This window comes from Syngnathus acus, chromosome 6 (genome assembly GCF_901709675.1).
Source record: "Syngnathus acus chromosome 6, fSynAcu1.2, whole genome shotgun sequence".
NCBI classification, from domain to species: Eukaryota; Metazoa; Chordata; class Actinopteri; order Syngnathiformes; family Syngnathidae; genus Syngnathus; species Syngnathus acus.
The window spans coordinates 2,847,713-2,864,109 of NC_051092.1; the positions used below are offsets into that span (position 1 = coordinate 2,847,713).

At 43.0% G+C, this 16,397-nt stretch overlaps 1 protein-coding gene and 1 long non-coding RNA gene across 4 annotated transcripts; one reads left to right on the forward strand and one right to left on the reverse strand.

The window, feature by feature from the left end:
- Positions 1–4,605: 4,605 nt before the first annotated feature.
- LOC119124448 lies at positions 4,606–7,512 on the reverse strand. Its single transcript, XR_005098275.1, has 2 exons — positions 7,216–7,512; positions 4,606–5,453 (listed from the first exon to the last, which is right to left on the reverse strand). It is a non-coding gene; the product is annotated as an uncharacterized LOC119124448 (long non-coding RNA).
- nr2f2 (nuclear receptor subfamily 2, group F, member 2) lies at positions 6,618–14,843 on the forward strand. 3 transcript variants are annotated; one of them, XM_037254439.1, is made up of 3 exons: positions 6,618–6,993; positions 10,661–11,188; positions 12,613–14,843. In XM_037254439.1, the coding sequence occupies exons 1-3, from the start codon at positions 6,954–6,956 to the stop codon at positions 12,885–12,887; spliced, it is 843 nt and encodes a 280-aa protein (XP_037110334.1). In that variant the 5' UTR covers positions 6,618–6,953; the 3' UTR covers positions 12,888–14,843. The 3 variants fall into 3 exon arrangements, with proteins under 3 accessions (XP_037110334.1, XP_037110331.1, XP_037110332.1); XM_037254436.1 differs by lacking the exon at positions 6,618–6,993 and adding an exon at positions 8,825–10,101 and having other exon boundaries at positions 10,643–11,188; XM_037254437.1 differs by lacking the exon at positions 6,618–6,993 and adding an exon at positions 8,830–10,101.
- The last annotated feature ends 1,554 nt before the right edge of the window (positions 14,844–16,397 follow it).

Consider the following 16,397-nt stretch of genomic DNA (forward strand, 5'->3'; position numbering starts at 1 on the left):
CACATTCTTAACATGACTGACCTGTGACATCTCCGAGGCTGGCCGGCAGCCCGTCATTAGGTGAACAATGGCGCGCTTTCTTTAACTCTTATCTTTCCGCGATGACATTGAGAGTTTCTGCATTAACTCGTCGTCGTTAGAGGCATCGCGCTGATGTTGCATCACCGAGTGATCGCCGAGTGTGTCGGCGGTTCTTTGGCAGCGCGATGACAGAATGACACCGCTCGGGGTTTGCTCTGTGACCCGTTGCCTCCCCCAAGCGCAGCATCTGGAAGTAGCATTAGCATATTGTGCATTAGCATATCTTGCATATTCTTGCATCATTATATGCTAGCCGTTTAGCTCCACTGTAGGCTAGCTGACTCAATGGCTGATTGATCACTTGTAGCATCTTTGCCCAAAGTACTACGGCCCAGATTTTGTTTTTCCTGGAATCCCAAATAGCTGTCGCTAAAATCTATGTTTTGTGTTTTAGCTAGCGCTAATGGGATATTATTTCTTAATACGCCGAGTCAGGCCTTACATTATGACCTCGCTCGGATTTCATACAAACCCCGCCGGATGTTTGCCCTACGAGGTCCGCGTGTTGGCGTTGGCGTCCATTTCCAATCAAACGCAAAGTGAATGAGAGTGCTTATGTGTTAATATGTCATTTCCAGCGATCAGTCTTTTCTCTCTTGTTTACAGCCGTGCCACCACAATTACAAGCCAGAGAGAGGGGGGGGGGTGCAGGAATAAAGTGTCTGTGAAAGATTGATAGCTTTGGTCTTTAGTTCAATTGTAAATTAGAATAGCAAGTCCCCGTGGGATACAAGAGCTCTATTTATGATTAAGAAAAAGCTTCCATTATGGAGTGCCGCTTGGAAAAGTTTGCTCCCTCTTCACAAACAGGCAATTAGCTTGATGGAATGGGCTCGACTTTTTTTTTTTTTTCCTTTCCCCCGACCCACTTACGTGAACCCATATTATGACCATCAGCCCGATAGTTTATGGTATTATTTTCATGCTGTTTGAATAAACTTTTTTTTTCCCAGCACTAAATCACAGACTGTGTAGTGAGCAGAGTGGGAATCAGAATTGCAGATTGTATGTTTCGGCTCTTTCCGCACATGTTCGATAGGATTTAGATCAGGGCTCATTATTACTTTTGTCGGGGAGCTAAGTCTGGAATGAACTTCTTGTGTTGGAAATTTTGAGGAAAAAAAAAAAAAAGCTAAATTAATGCAAGACAAAAATGCTGAGTGAACTCGATTTTTCCGCACCAGCAAATTGTCATTGATGTTGTCAATGTTGTCTCTTACGTGACAAAATGTCAAGAATCCATTTTGAAACCAACTGTCTTGATGTCATTCAACGTGGCACTAATAGCTGGCAAACACGTTGGAGAGCTCTCAAGTTACGACATGTCATTTGATTTCTTCCTAGCACTTCTCGCTAACGCCGGTGTCCAGTTGTAAAGAGAAATTGTGTTTATTTGTCATTTCCACGTACTGCCTCCAGTCCGTGCTATATATACAGAAAGCGCTCGGTCATCTATGCATGGACACACACGTTACTCTCCGAAGAATATCTTTCACGAGAAGTTCGTGCGCCACCTCAAAGGCCAAATAAATGAGATTAGCACAGATGTCTAAACTTTATATTTTTTAATTTCTCTTTCGATCCAAGTATGCATTTCACAAGCTATTACTGGACAATTATTCTCTTTTTGTTTGACAAAAAATAGACGCTAAACATGGTGAGCAGTCACATCTGGAAATAAAAAGGTTTTTGGGGGCGGGGTTAAAGAAACTGATCACACCTGTGTACACCTTAGTTAGCTAAATCCTGAATATAAGTCATTCTTGTCAATGAAATTACATTAGATATGTTTTTTTTCTTACTTTTTTCAGCATTTCTTTGAATGGATTAAAGTCATTTTCATTTCCAAAAATTTTCTAAAATTAATCTATTGTTTATTTGATAGAATAGAAGTTAAATAATAATCAATAAATCAATCAACCAAATTTAAGAAGGAAAAATAACGAATATATTGTTGGGAAAATTGGAAAATCACAAATTAGTTGAAACTTCCTTATTCGATTTTCAGTTCATTTATTTTAAATGTGCTTTTTGTAGTATATTTTTTCAAAATGATCAACCCTTTCATAATATTGCATTATAAAGTTTTCCTCAGTGTGATCTCTTTTCTGATTGGCAGAAACTAATCACATGGTTCACACAGCAGCTCTCCATATTTACATTTCTAAAATATTACTTTGCAAATATTATCTGTAATTCAAACAACATAAAGCAATGTCGTCATTACCTTCAGTGTTCATTAAAATACAAAATGCCTTTATTTATAATTCAAATGTTTCTGTTTTAGTTTTTCCGTTGACTCTGGTGTGTAAGGCAAGACGGTGTCAAGCGAGTCGCTGTGGTGGCCACTTGACCTGTTGACGCCATGATTTTTAAGTCTTCGTCTTACGAGTGAAAGTGATACTCGCTGACCTTTCAGGTTGCCGCAAGCTTGTTGTCTTGTGATTGTGTTACGGCTCGGGGTCTGCAGGAACAGTGGAATTTCCTTCCAGAGAAAAAAATGTCTTTGTTGACAACTTTCTTGGCTGTTTCCACAAACCCCGCCCGCCATTTTCAGAATATCTTTAAAATCGTCACTTTTTAATTTGGATTTGATCCTATTTGTAGCCTTCAACATGACGTTAGCCAAAGCGGCTACGTTGATAGCATGGCTTATTCATTTGGAGAGTTGCCAAACAAACTGTTACAGATTTGATGTTGTCTGATTTGGAATGTTCAATCTACTTAGGTTTTCGTTGGAAAACTTAGGAAACATTTGTTTTCCAGACGTTCGCGTAGAAAATCACAACTGCTCATATCGCCAAAATCATCACCTGACAACCCTAAAATGGCCGCTTTGAACCAAAATGGCAGACTTTGTGTCTCTTCAGGCATGACTTCTTGAGACTTGTGGGACTTCTTCTCAAAGACTCACCTACTACAACAAGACATTTATCACATATCTCTCCACGTGCACGTCGGTAGATAATCACAACGTAGTCACAATAGCAAAACAATTTCCAAGCTCCCTAACGCCGCCAGCGCCCGCAGCTCTTTTTTCCGTCATGTGGGAAAAAAAAAAAAATCCTTTTGATACTTTGCATCACAAGCCCGCCGAGTGTTCTCAGCTCTATCGCACCACATTGTGCGTCCGCCCTCGCTTTCATGCTTTGGCCTCGGGGCGCCTCGTCCTCTGCCTGCTGCTGCTGCCGCTGCTGCTGTTGTTGTGAACATTACACTCGTTTATAATGCCATCATCCAGTCAGACGCTCGCCTTTCTGCGCCGCTATTCCACCGCCGCCGTTTACTGCCTGCTCGTTCATGCGGACATTTTTTGTTATTTCATCATCTCGTGTTTAGGGCCGTGTTGTAATCGTTTGTTATTCTTCCCAGGAATTACTCGAGGGCTGTGAATGCCTGAGGAGTCACCAATTTTTGCAAGCGTGGTTTCAGGTGAATTAAAACTCCCTCAGTAGCGCCCCCTGGAAAGCTGAAAAGAATTAGCTACCGACATCAGTTTCAGCAGTGGAGACAAAATTTGGTGGAAGTCTCGAACGGCAGAGAACTCACAAAAAGGGTTTAAGGACTCGCACACAAAATTGAGCAAGAAATCGGCCATTTTGGTTTGAAGCGGCCATTTTGGGCTGAAGAAAATCGGGTGTATTTAATTTGCTCAATTTCAATTTGTCAAGGCAAATAAAATCATCTGGATTTAGCTAAATTTTATAAGTAGACTGTGTCCACTTTTTATAATGCAAGTCAACACCAAATCGTGAAACACATTTTGAGCGCTTACATGCAGAATTTGCAGAATAACAGACAGGATTTTTTGTTTTGAATTTTTATTTCAGCAAACTAAAATGCATGATTTTTGAAAATGCCACAAATGAAGTTAAAAATAAACACTCAAATAATTAAATCTCATCTGAATAATCAAATAATTTACATAAAATAAATAAAACAATTATAAAAATGTATCTGAAAAATAAAATATGTCCAGAATGAAGATATAAAAATATAAAAGTCACAAATCAATCTGAAAAGTATAACTCAGGTTTCACTATATTACATCTAGAATATACTTTAATGATCAACAAACTATTAAAAACACTCCACTCATCAACTCCAACGCTAGACAACAGCACAAACGCGCCATACAATACGCCGTCTGCTGGACAGCCGACACCTCAGAAGAAGAATCAGAAGAAAAATGTGTGCACAGCTCGACCCAAGGGCACTCCAAGCTGCAGCAGTTTTTCTCCGGGGCTTTACATTAGTGGTGGCGAAAATACTCACACGCTGTCCTTACTGATACTTACCCTCACAGGTATGTGCTGGAGCCAATCCCAGCTGACTTTGGGCCAAAGGAGGAGTACGCCCAAAACCAGCCAATCACGCGGCACAATTAACGGTCTTCAATTAACCTGATGTGTTTCTTTGGAAGTCCGGATCCAAACCCACAACCTCAGAACTGTGAGCCACATCCGCTAACCCTCCTAAAAGTTTTTCAAAAGTACATTTCCAGCTCCCTTCTTTGTAACGTCCGCTTGAGTGCATTCAGCGTTGGAACTGCTGATTTTAACAGGCAAGACTGAAAGCAGGCTGGCAGTGGGCCTATAGAGTGATCATTGAGACAAATTGATCTCTATCTGTGCAAATTGCTGCTGTCGTCTGTCATTGGCAAATGTGGACTGTGAAGGCACACACACATTGCAGTTGTGTGTGTGAGGGAGCACAACTTTATGAATGGGGCCACACACAAGTTGCTTAATTTTTAAAAACCAAACACACCCACAATTGAGATGTCAGCATTAATGACACAAGCCTAATTTGAGTCATTTAATGTTACATTTGTAGTACTATGAGCACATGCCAGAATATTAGGTACACACAAAAACCTCCAATACGTCTGTCTAATCCAGCAATCCTGCCTTTAAAAAGACAACAATGCTTCGCTTTGTTCAATGTGATTGACGTTCACAGTATAGTATCATAATCATCATAAACTGTCCAGAAAATGTGACATAAAATTCATAAACATCATTTGCATCAACATCAATTATGACAAAGCAGTCAAAATCTGTTTATTGTTATAGTTTTGATATTTACAGTACATCGGCATTTAAATCCATATAGGAGAAAATGAAAATGTCAAGGAGACTAAAGTAATCTCTGATTTGATAATAATAATAATAATAATGATAATTAATGAATTGATTGTGCAAAAAAAATTACCTGCATTTTTGAGTGTGTGTGGAAGTGTCCCAGTTGATGATGTGACAGAGTCGCTCTCTTGAAGTTGATTAGGCCGGTTAACCTTTGCTCCCGCGCCGCTCTGCCGAGGTTAATCAGGCCGGGAACTTTGCGGACCCCCGGGGTCAGCGCTCCGCTATCTGCGCACAGATAACATTAAAGCCACCCCAACCCACACCATTGCCATTTTTCTTTCCACTTCACTTTTTTGGCTTCTTTTATAATTCTTGGTGTTGAATTAGACGCAAAGATTCATTTGTTTTATTATGATCAGTCAAATTTTTCATTTTCTGACGGATGACCACGAGCAGCCCACGTGTGAATTTATATTTTTACTTTCAATACATTCAATGTATTTTAATTAAAGGTTTCTTGTTTTTTGCTGATTGTAATTCCTAACTAGAAGAATTCAACAAAATACAAGATTTATACTCGATTTACCCTAAATCAGTCTTGTACTAAAATCTTTTATACAAAGAATTTATGTATCGATCGGCACTGCTGCCAATCAACGCGTCATGTGCTGTGGCGCGCGCGTGCGTGCGCAAGCAGAGCTTTGTTCTACTAACATGAGAAAATCACGCGTGTGCGCGTGATCAGTAAATATAAAGTGCACGGCGACATCCTCTTGTCTGGCTCGTCTTAATCGATTGTTGTGTGCAAACACACGTCATGTTGTGCAGCAGTGTGTGTGTGAGTGCGTGTGCGTGGTTGTGTGTACGTGTGCGTGGTTGTGTGTACGTGTGTGTCCATCATGCCGCCTGAAGGAGAAACAACTGCTAATCACACAGTAAACTGTAACAACCTGCTATGAACATGCAATAAATAAAATACAATAAATGAATTAGCATACAATACATGAATTTAGAATCCTGCTCTCATTTCAAACTCACGTTTTTCATTTTACACGCATCCCGTTATTCATTTTTAGAACCTCACAAATAATTGAAAATTATAAAGATTACGAGACTAGAGTATTTTGTAGCAAATACACTTGATGATAATGCCAGTTGTCATTTTTTAAAAATAATATTTATGATGCTTAAGTGACGTTTTATTGCCCCTATCTTATCATGCAGGCTGTTTAAGATATCATCCTGTATTCTGTTTCAATAAATCCATTAAATGGCCTCATTTATGTTAATAGTGCGCATGCGCGTTCTTAAATGAGCTATAAGTGGTTAGATATGTCATAATACATGCTTTCCATACATATAACAGCCTGTATACAGACAGGTACCCCCCTCCCCTCTGCCTCCCTCCCCCCTCCTCCCACCAGCACCCCCTCCCTCCCAGCTCACGACAGTTTTTTCTTTTTTTTTGTCTTCTTTTTTCTGCCAGTTTGCGCGCTGTATGAAGGAGAGGAAAGGCGCTGGGGATGTATCTAAACTTCGTCGTCCTCCTCCTAATTCTTGACAAGCCTTTCAAATTGATTTCATGCAATTTCCAAATGAGTTGCCTCGGAGCTCTTTGCAAAGTTTTTGCACGCTCAGACATCACACTTTTGCAATAAACGACGAGTTCTTGTTTTGATTTTTTTTCTAACTTTCCTTAATTATTTTGTCTTTTGCATGTGGGGAGAAGAAGCCCGCCTGACTCTCACTCCAAGACTAAATTAAAGATTTTAAAGGAGAGAGAAGATGCACCCCGCCACGGACGAGTCCGCAGCGTATGCATTTGGTAGGTGTGCTGCCGTAACAACAACATAAACCCGATTCAAAATGAGTTTGCCTCAGACATTTGAGTCATACATATAATTTAAGGTGAAGGTTAAATGCATGCAAAAAATAATCCTACAGCCGTTACTTTTAATACAGACATCTCTCCAGTCTATTGCTTTTAATTAACACGACATAGCAGTTTTGTATTATCCTCACAAAGCGTGCAAAAATATATACTTACCACAAATGCAGCGACGCTATGTCCGAAATTTTACAAGTGTTTATTTTATTTACAGATCCTCCATTTGTGTAGAATCTGCAAATAAAAGCGACAAAGTCGCGCTAATGAGCAGATAATTGATTTTAGAATGCGGAGGGGGGAAAGCGGTCAATTTCGAAATACGAGTTAATCCAAGTCGGCCACCAGTCTGTGCGGTGGTTGGTTTGAGTTGCTCCGAGGCTGCGGCGAGCAGACGACTGAAAGCAGGCTGCCTGTGGTGCGAGTTGCACCCAGCGCGCTCCTCGCTTGCAATCAACAAGGCGATGAATGAACGCGGGGCGGGCGGGATTGCATGTAATATATTTTCTGACGCTGGGGGGCAGCCATACACTATGCTGGGACTACAATGCGTGGAGCAGAAGACAATCACACATACACACACACCCAGAGTTCAAGTGTCACAGCCTGTGGTCATGAATGAGGTCATAGCCTGGCTTTTAATAATAATATTAGGGAGGGGCTTTATTGACAACAGCAGCAAATTTGTGGTTATTTTCCCCTAACGTGTCATTTTATTGAGCATATTGGTTTATAATTTTAATTATGCAGCTATTTTTTTTGAATAGTGCCAATTTACAGGCATCTTGAAAACCCTCATTTTTGACTTTTTTTATTTGTCACTTGTACTTGGGCAGTCGTGTAAGTAGCATTGTACACGTATATTTGAACAGTTTTCATATGAGAGACGGATTGAGCTGAAGTGTGTGTGCGATTGTAATATTAAAAAGCACTTTTGTTTTGCATCCATCCTTCCTTGCACTTTCTGGACCCCTTATCCTCTTCATGTTTGCGGGGGGCTTTAGAAATTGCTGCAGGATCTGTTTGGGGTCTGCTCGCCAGCCACAGAGCGTATTTTCTTTATGTATTTTATTTTTTAATTGTTTTATGGATTTTATTTTTTGCCATTTTATTGTTTTTAATGAATGCATTTGAATTACTATTTTGTATGCCAAAAATTGTTTAAGCTTGCGTGTGAATGGCAGATATATAGAGAAATTCTACTAATTAGCCTATCATAAAACCCTCTCTGTATTTATAATTCTTTTTTAGTTTAAAATGTGCATCATGTGTGAATGCATGGGACATTGGGGAAAATCCTTCTTTTCATTTTGTTTACCCAACTGTGTAGTCTGTGTCTGTGTGTAAATGATAATTGTAATATCTATTCTATCTACTATAATTGTGCATTTATTTTACTTCATAATTATAAAAGTTTATTTATTCATTTTATTTCATTTTCAACATTTGGATTAAGTACATAATCATCCCCGTTTCCCCCTATTTATTTAAAAAAATTCAAATAAAGAGCAACGGTTGCTTTATTTGTGTTTAATTTTGATGTCCAAGACAGTATGAGACATATTTTTCATGTACGGGAAGAAACGACTCCCCCCAAGCCACCCACCCACCCTTTCGCCCCTTCTTCCTGGAAACCCGCCTCCTTTTAGGACCCGGCGGCCCTGGCTCGACCTCGGCTGCGTCTTGGCTCGGCACCAAGTGGCACAGCCGCGGCCCGGCAGCCAATGGAGAGCGAGGGGGGCGGTCCTACACACACTCCGCCTGCCTTATATGGCAGCGCGTCGCCATGGCAACGTGTGCTAAGTTGCAGCAGTCGTGTCAAAGTTCACTATATAGAGAAGCTCAGCGAGCTGATCAGAGAGAAAGCATTCTGCCAGCCGTGCTCGTCTTAAGCCAAAAACCTCCCCGACCGCCTTTTTAACATATTTCCACACTTTGATTCGCCTTTTTCAACCACATTCTAATCATAATTTTCATCGCACGGAAGAGAAGAAGAAGACGAAGACGCGAGGAGGGATTCTAAAAGGCGCAGATCTCCAACATTTGCTGGCTCGAGAAGCGGATTTTTCCTATTCTTTCTTTTTTGTGGAGAGAATTCTTCCAGACTCGCACCCGGAGCTTGTTGGTCCCCCATTCGACCGCCGGTCTTCTCCATCCATCCTCGCCCCCCCTTTTCCTACCCTCCTCCTCCTCCTTGTCCTCCTCCTCCTTCTCTTCCTCCCTCCAAAAAGCCAAGCCGGTCCATGCTGTTTGCTCGCTCTCGTCCCGGCACTCGGCCGACCTTCCCCGCCGACGGGGGTGCTGGATGGCCGGCAGTAGGAACCCCCTTGACTCGGCCTCGCTGGTGAGAAGCAGCCTCCTCCTCGTCGTCGTCTTCTTCCTCCGCCTCCTCCCCGTCGTCGTCGTCGTCGAGTCTACTCATTCCCGGAGCGGAGCGTCGAGCGCGGCGCCTCGGCTGTGGTGACATACCCCCACACACCAGCAGCACCACCACCACCCCGGTCGGCGCGTGGAACGACAACCCTCCAATAAGGTCAAAAGAGAGACAAAACGGCCGATCAAAAAGTTTCCCCCCCGTTGACTGAGAGGCAGATATGGCAATGGTAGTGTGGAGAGGCTCCCAGGACGACGTGGCGGACACCCAGGGCGCCCTCTCCTCGCAGACCCAAGGCGGGCTGGCGCTGGGCAACGCGCAGCCGGGCCAGCTGGGGCTGACGGCCGCGCAAGTGGCGCCGCCGGCTCCGCAAACCCCCGCGCAAGGCGGCCCCAACGGGCAGTCGGCGCCCGGTGGTGGCCAAGGCGCCCAGCAGCAACCGGACAAGCAGCCGCAGCACATCGAGTGCGTGGTGTGCGGGGACAAGTCGAGCGGCAAGCACTACGGCCAGTTCACCTGCGAGGGCTGCAAGAGCTTCTTCAAGCGCAGCGTGCGGCGGAACCTGACGTACACATGCCGGGCCAACCGGAACTGTCCCATCGACCAGCACCACCGCAACCAGTGCCAGTACTGCCGCCTCAAAAAATGCCTCAAGGTCGGCATGAGACGGGAAGGTATTGGGACTTTTTGTTTACCTCACTTTTTTCTTTTATTCTTTTTTTCTTTTTCTTTTGGCTTTGTGTTGCGATCGGTGCGCGTGTGTGTGCGATGCAGCGGGGGCTCCCTCGCGAGGTAGCCGGCCGGAGCGTGCCTCAGTGCCGCCTTGTGCCGGCGCTCGAGTCGGGGGGACTCCACTGGATCTTTTTCTGATCTTATTATTGTTGTTTTATGTCTATTTTTGTCATATACGCGATCGGATATAACTGTGGACATGGAATATGTCTAGCTATGCTTACAAAAATAGGCACGCTCGCGGCGCGTCCACTTCCACTCGAGGTCTATTGTTTACCGAGTGTGCGTGGAGTATTCTCGCCAAATGCAACCGTATGGGTTAAGGGTTCCACACGCGACGCCTTTGTGCATGCAGCCTTCCCCGCTGCGTGTACGTGTTTTACTGCTGCCATTTTGCAAGGCGCTAAGCAGTTGACGTTGAAATCGCCGCCGACCCGCTTGGCCGGTGCTTGACGTGCAGAATTCAGGCTTCAATATCTGTAGTCTCTCTTTTTACTGCAGCCGTGCAAAGGGGACGGGTGCCGCCCACGCAGCCGCACCACGGCCAGTTCGCGCTGACCAACGGGGACCCGCTGCACTGCCACTCGTACCTCTCGGGATATATCTCGCTGCTGCTGCGCGCGGAGCCCTACCCGACGTCCCGCTACGGCAGCCAGTGCATGCAGCCCAACAACATCATGGGCATCGAGAACATTTGCGAACTGGCGGCGCGCATGCTCTTCAGCGCCGTGGAGTGGGCCCGGAATATCCCCTTCTTCCCGGACCTGCAGATCACCGACCAGGTGGCCCTGCTGCGGCTGACGTGGAGCGAGCTGTTCGTGCTGAACGCGGCGCAGTGCTCCATGCCGCTTCATGTGGCCCCGCTGCTGGCGGCGGCCGGCCTGCACGCCTCGCCCATGTCGGCGGATCGCGTGGTGGCCTTCATGGACCACATTCGGATCTTCCAGGAGCAGGTGGAGAAGCTCAAGGCGCTGCACGTCGACTCGGCTGAGTACAGCTGCCTCAAGGCCATCGTGCTCTTCACCACAGGTGAGAACCGGAGCCACTCGTGGAGCGCGATTATAGCACGTTTCTTGCTCTCCTACTCCGCCATTTGTCACCCCGAGTCTTGTTTGGGGCCACTGACAGATATAAATGATGTGTGTGGGGGGTGATGGGGGACTCAGACAGACTTGGGGGAGGGGGTGCCAAAATGATAGAGAGAGAAAGACAACCCTAATATTGCTCAGAGTGTGTGTGCGCGTGTGTGTGTGTGTTGGGGGGTGTCAAGATTTAATGTTAATGTTTTTTTTGACGTCAGGTTGTGTAAATGTCTCCAAATACAAGAAGGTGCTCTCAATTCCATTGGACAATTGTAATGCTCCACAAAAATAACATACACGCATGTCCTGATGGTCAGCTATGTTGTCATTCTTATTTGGGAACTGTGTTACTTTAAAAAAAAAAAATCGGTTACGCATGTGTTGCCCAGTTTTTTTGTGTTTTTTAAATCCCGTTTTGGATGTAAACACTCCTGGCTAATTGCTGTCTAAAATACGTAGAAGAATTAAACATAACTTTGTTGCTCACTAAAAGCACATTAATCATTATAGTTACATATAAAAGGGAAGGATATAAAAATAATCCAGTATGAAGATGGGCTCTTGTGACTGCTCAAAACAACAAAAATCTCACATTTTTGTGGTGCCCCCAAGAAATATTAATTTAGAACACTTAAAAGTAATTAGTTCATGCATTTCTTCGTCAATAAAAACTCTCCATATTTCATAAATTATTTTTTATGGACTACAGCAACAATAACATGTAACGTGCAATTGTTGCGTTATACAAACTTTAGATATTTCTTTATGGCATTGATCTTTATTTCATATGTAATTTTATTGCAGAAAAAGAACACAAATTACAAGTAATTGGGTAGAACACATTTGTTACTCAATATAAAACTCAAATATTCCTTTTTTTCCTATGCGCCTTACATGGTTGAAATTGAGACCACAATATTATTTTAGATACACATAGGTGGTCTCATTACAAAGTGTATTGCTACCAAAGAAAAACAAATCCAAACTTAATAATTAAATATTTGAATGCCCTGCAATGACATCAAATGCTAGAAAATGTATGGACGCGCCCATCGTGTACTTTAGAGGGGAGGGGTGGGGGGTGTAAAGCGCAATTATTTTTTTATTTTTTTGCAGTAAATCCACCCACATAAACAAGAGTTGATTGTAAACTCAGTGATAATGCGAAGTGAGGAGGGGTGGTGTGTATGGGGTGGGCTTTCCTAAAGGTCAGACCACCATAACACCCCCACACCCACTTCTTCGTCTTGCACCTTGCAAGCATCAAACATGCATATTGCGTTGAAAATTGAGTTTGTTTGTTTTGTTTGACCCCCCCACCCCCCCTCCTTCCCACACCCACGCCCTAAATCCACCCCACCCCCATCGCAGACGCGTGCGGCTTGTCGGACGTGGCCCACGTGGAGAGCCTGCAGGAGAAGTCCCAGTGCGCCCTGGAGGAGTACGTGCGCAGCCAGTACCCCAACCAGCCCACCCGCTTCGGCAAGCTGCTGCTGCGCCTGCCCTCGCTGCGCACCGTTTCCTCGTCGGTCATTGAACAGTTGTTTTTCGTCCGCCTGGTAGGTAAGACCCCCATCGAAACGCTCATCAGGGACATGTTGCTGTCGGGGAGCAGCTTTAACTGGCCTTACATGTCCATTCAGTAAAGAAGACACAAGATGACGATGGTGGTGCAGGTGGCGGTGTGTGTGTGTGTGTTGTGAGGGAGGGAGGGGCTGCTTGCTGGAGGTGACGATTCAATGATTTTAGCTGCTTCTTCTTTTTATTTGCGCTGAAGGAATATTGGAAGGACAAAAAAAAACTGTGAATTATTCCCTCCCTCATTTCACCCCCGCCCCCCCGCGTTAAAAAAAGACACCCATCCACTGACTGAACTGAAAAGTGTTTTTTGTAACGAAAGCAAGAACAACAACAAAAAAGGAAAACGCGGGATTTTGTTGAGGAAATTTTAAGTATTAAGTGCATTTTTTTTTGGTTTCGAAAAAGGAAGGGAATTTTGTTTTTATTCACGTGTCCTGTGTCCAAATGTATAGCTGTGTGCGTGCTTGCGTGCGTGCGTGGGTGCGTGTGTGTTTTGTACTTTCCTCCTCCATTTTCGTTTTTTGTTTGTTTTCTCTGGTTCCAAACCGGCTTAATATGTGACTGTGTTGTACACAGGTGGTTGTGTTTTTTTTTCCATTCACGTGAAGAATAATGTGTACAAACAAACGGGGGAAAAGGAGAGGAATTAAAACCACAGCAATAGGAGTTGTTCGAGACTTTTTTTGGTCCATCTGTAGAAGCTTCATGCTTGCAAGCGCACTTACGGTCCCAACGAGCCCCTATGAATAATCTTGCATCATTTGTCCTCGTTGAACAATTGGCAGCCTTTATCTTTCCTTGAGAATATTATTATATCGACTTGTGATTCCTGGGGAAGGTCAACCAAGTTTAAAAGCCAAGCCTATGTGGCGTTTAATAGCAGTATTACATGACGAAACAATAAAACAAACGATCCCCTTTTGTCCGAATTAAGTGCCTGACAAGCATGACGCGATTTCTCCACAACAACGTGCATGGTGAAAGTGGGGGAATGGTGTGCTTTCTCCCCGATGTGCACCCTTAAGATGAGTGAATCGGCCGTGCAAGCATGCCGATGTGGGGCAGTATTGTTGTAAATATAGGTCAACTTGTTTCTTTTCTACCAGCTCTGTGTGGCCCAGAGCAAATGTGTGGTTGCCATCATTTTCGCTCGTCTTTCCAACGGAGTGTCGGACTCAGCTCGGCTCGGTAGCACTGACGAGTTCTGTACATACATATTATTATTATTAATATTAATTATTATTATGATTACAACCACATTTTCTTTGGTTTTGTTTTCTTTTTTTGTTTTTGTTTTTTGGTTTCATGTATATTTAGACTGTGAATGCATGGCCACAGGTCGCTAACCTATTTTACCCTATTTGCTATATAAATGTAAATGTTCTTTCTTTTTATTGGGTGAGTGGAGGGACTCGAGGGCGGGGGGGTTGTATAGATATAATCTGTGCGTTCACTACACACAAGCCCTTGTATTTAAAGACACACATACACATACACACATACACACACTCAAAAAAGACACAAAGTGAAAATTCATCTTCATATGAGGACTTAGAAACAGGGTGAGCAGGTTTTTATGGGGTGCTTTGCAGTGTGCGTGCGTGCCTGTGCGTGTGTGTGCGCGCGCACGCGCGTGTGAGCAATTAATTACACACACGTATAAAAATTAATTAAGAAAATAACGGGAGCACACAACACACACACATTGTACGCACGCACACACGTGGACCAGAGAATGATACATGATTGTAATTATGAACCCACCTTTTTTATATAAATATAAAAAAAATATATGACTGCAGGGTATTGATAACGTATAGATACTTTTTTTTAAAATGATGATCATGATGATGATGAATTCATTGCAAGTGATACCTGTGAGTGTGTGTGCGCGTGAAAGTTTCTAATAGTTGAACACGATTCTCGTTCGTTCGTTCGTTCGTTTGTTTTGTGTTAGCTTATTGTACAACGAGCATTCTGCTGTAAATTTGTTCTTGGTATTAAATTATAATTTATGAATTGGATATCTTTTCATGGCTTTTTTCCTCTCTCACTTCTTTGTGATGAATGGATGAGTTTGGATTCGTTCCTCTTCCTCCTCACTTTTTATTATACTTTTTAATTGTCCAGCTTTGGTGCATCTCCCCCAAAAGTCACCACAAATCCTCCTAAAAAAATGCATCCAGACGTTTTTGTGTGCTTGTGGCTATTCATTATTAGCAGTGTAACTTTGACGTCTACTGCTGCTGCTGCGGCTGTGTTGCGCATGCGTACTTGCTTTACTAATGATGACTCGGATGATGGGCGTCATTTATCGACTATCTGCAATAGTCGTTATGACGTCACCAAATAATCACCAAATGACGTTTTTGGATCGGTCACAGAATGATCATGACAACGTCATCATTATTTCCATGATTATTATTTTAACTCTCACGTCAATTCTATTCACGGCCATGCGCGTAAGTGACGTAATACGTGAGGCGGTATTTGTTTTCATTTGATTACATTTAAAAACCAAAATCTAAACATTCTTACGTTTAGTGGACATTAGCAAGTCATATTTATTACTTTTATCAGCCCCCCAAATTATCCCAAATTATAATTGTTACTGTTTTTAAGTGACATAATGTTAACATGTGTTACTGAGAACATTTTCTCCATCATGACGTACATTTGCACACACACACTGAGTGGAGGTCAGGCCATAAATGTAAGAAAATATCGCCATCTACCCGTCGTGCTCGAAAGTGCACACACCTCGTGAACTGAGTGACCAACTCGCACTCACCCACGGATAAACTTTTTCAGTGTGCTCGTACGGATTGTGAGCCTCAAACTTAATTGATGCGTCTGCGCATTGGGGACACTTCATTAGGTACGCCTGATGACGTCCTCCATAAGACGCGTAGGAGAAGAAATTGTTGCGCTGCATTACACTGAGGCGAGTTTATGTTCAAGCGAACGACATGCGATGCCAAAATAGCTGACAGGTGTAAATCATGATGCGCCACGCTCAATAAATATATTTGGTATTGTTCAGTAAAAAACGAAACACTCCAAATGGAGTGTTGTTTTAGTGTTAAGGCAGCAATGTAGCATTTAAATAGTGCAAGTGGATGTAATGTGGATAGTTATAATTCGTGTATTCGAATGACAATATCAACTTTCAAAACCAATTTTGAATTATTTCGTAATTATTTCTGTAAGCGTTGCTCGTTCACATAACAAGTGGAGGGGAAATTGACAGTTGGTGCAAAAATGGGAGTTTATAAAATAGAGGAAAAGGGTGTTGATTTTACTCGATGTTCTTTTGTCATAAAATCATCCGGATCTTGATTTATTTTTTAGTAGATGTTATTGAAAAATAATTTAATTCCAGATGATGGTTGTAAATTAGAATTTACACAATTTTTTTCAGTGTAGTGTCCACACTAAATAAACACACGCGCACATTGATTGCAAGTTGCAACCAATCAAAAATTGTCGTGTTTGTAAAGGCGTCCCCCACACTTTGGTGTATTTAAATTGCGCAAAGCGCTCCAGTTAGACAACCTTGAGTTTCACTTTCTCAT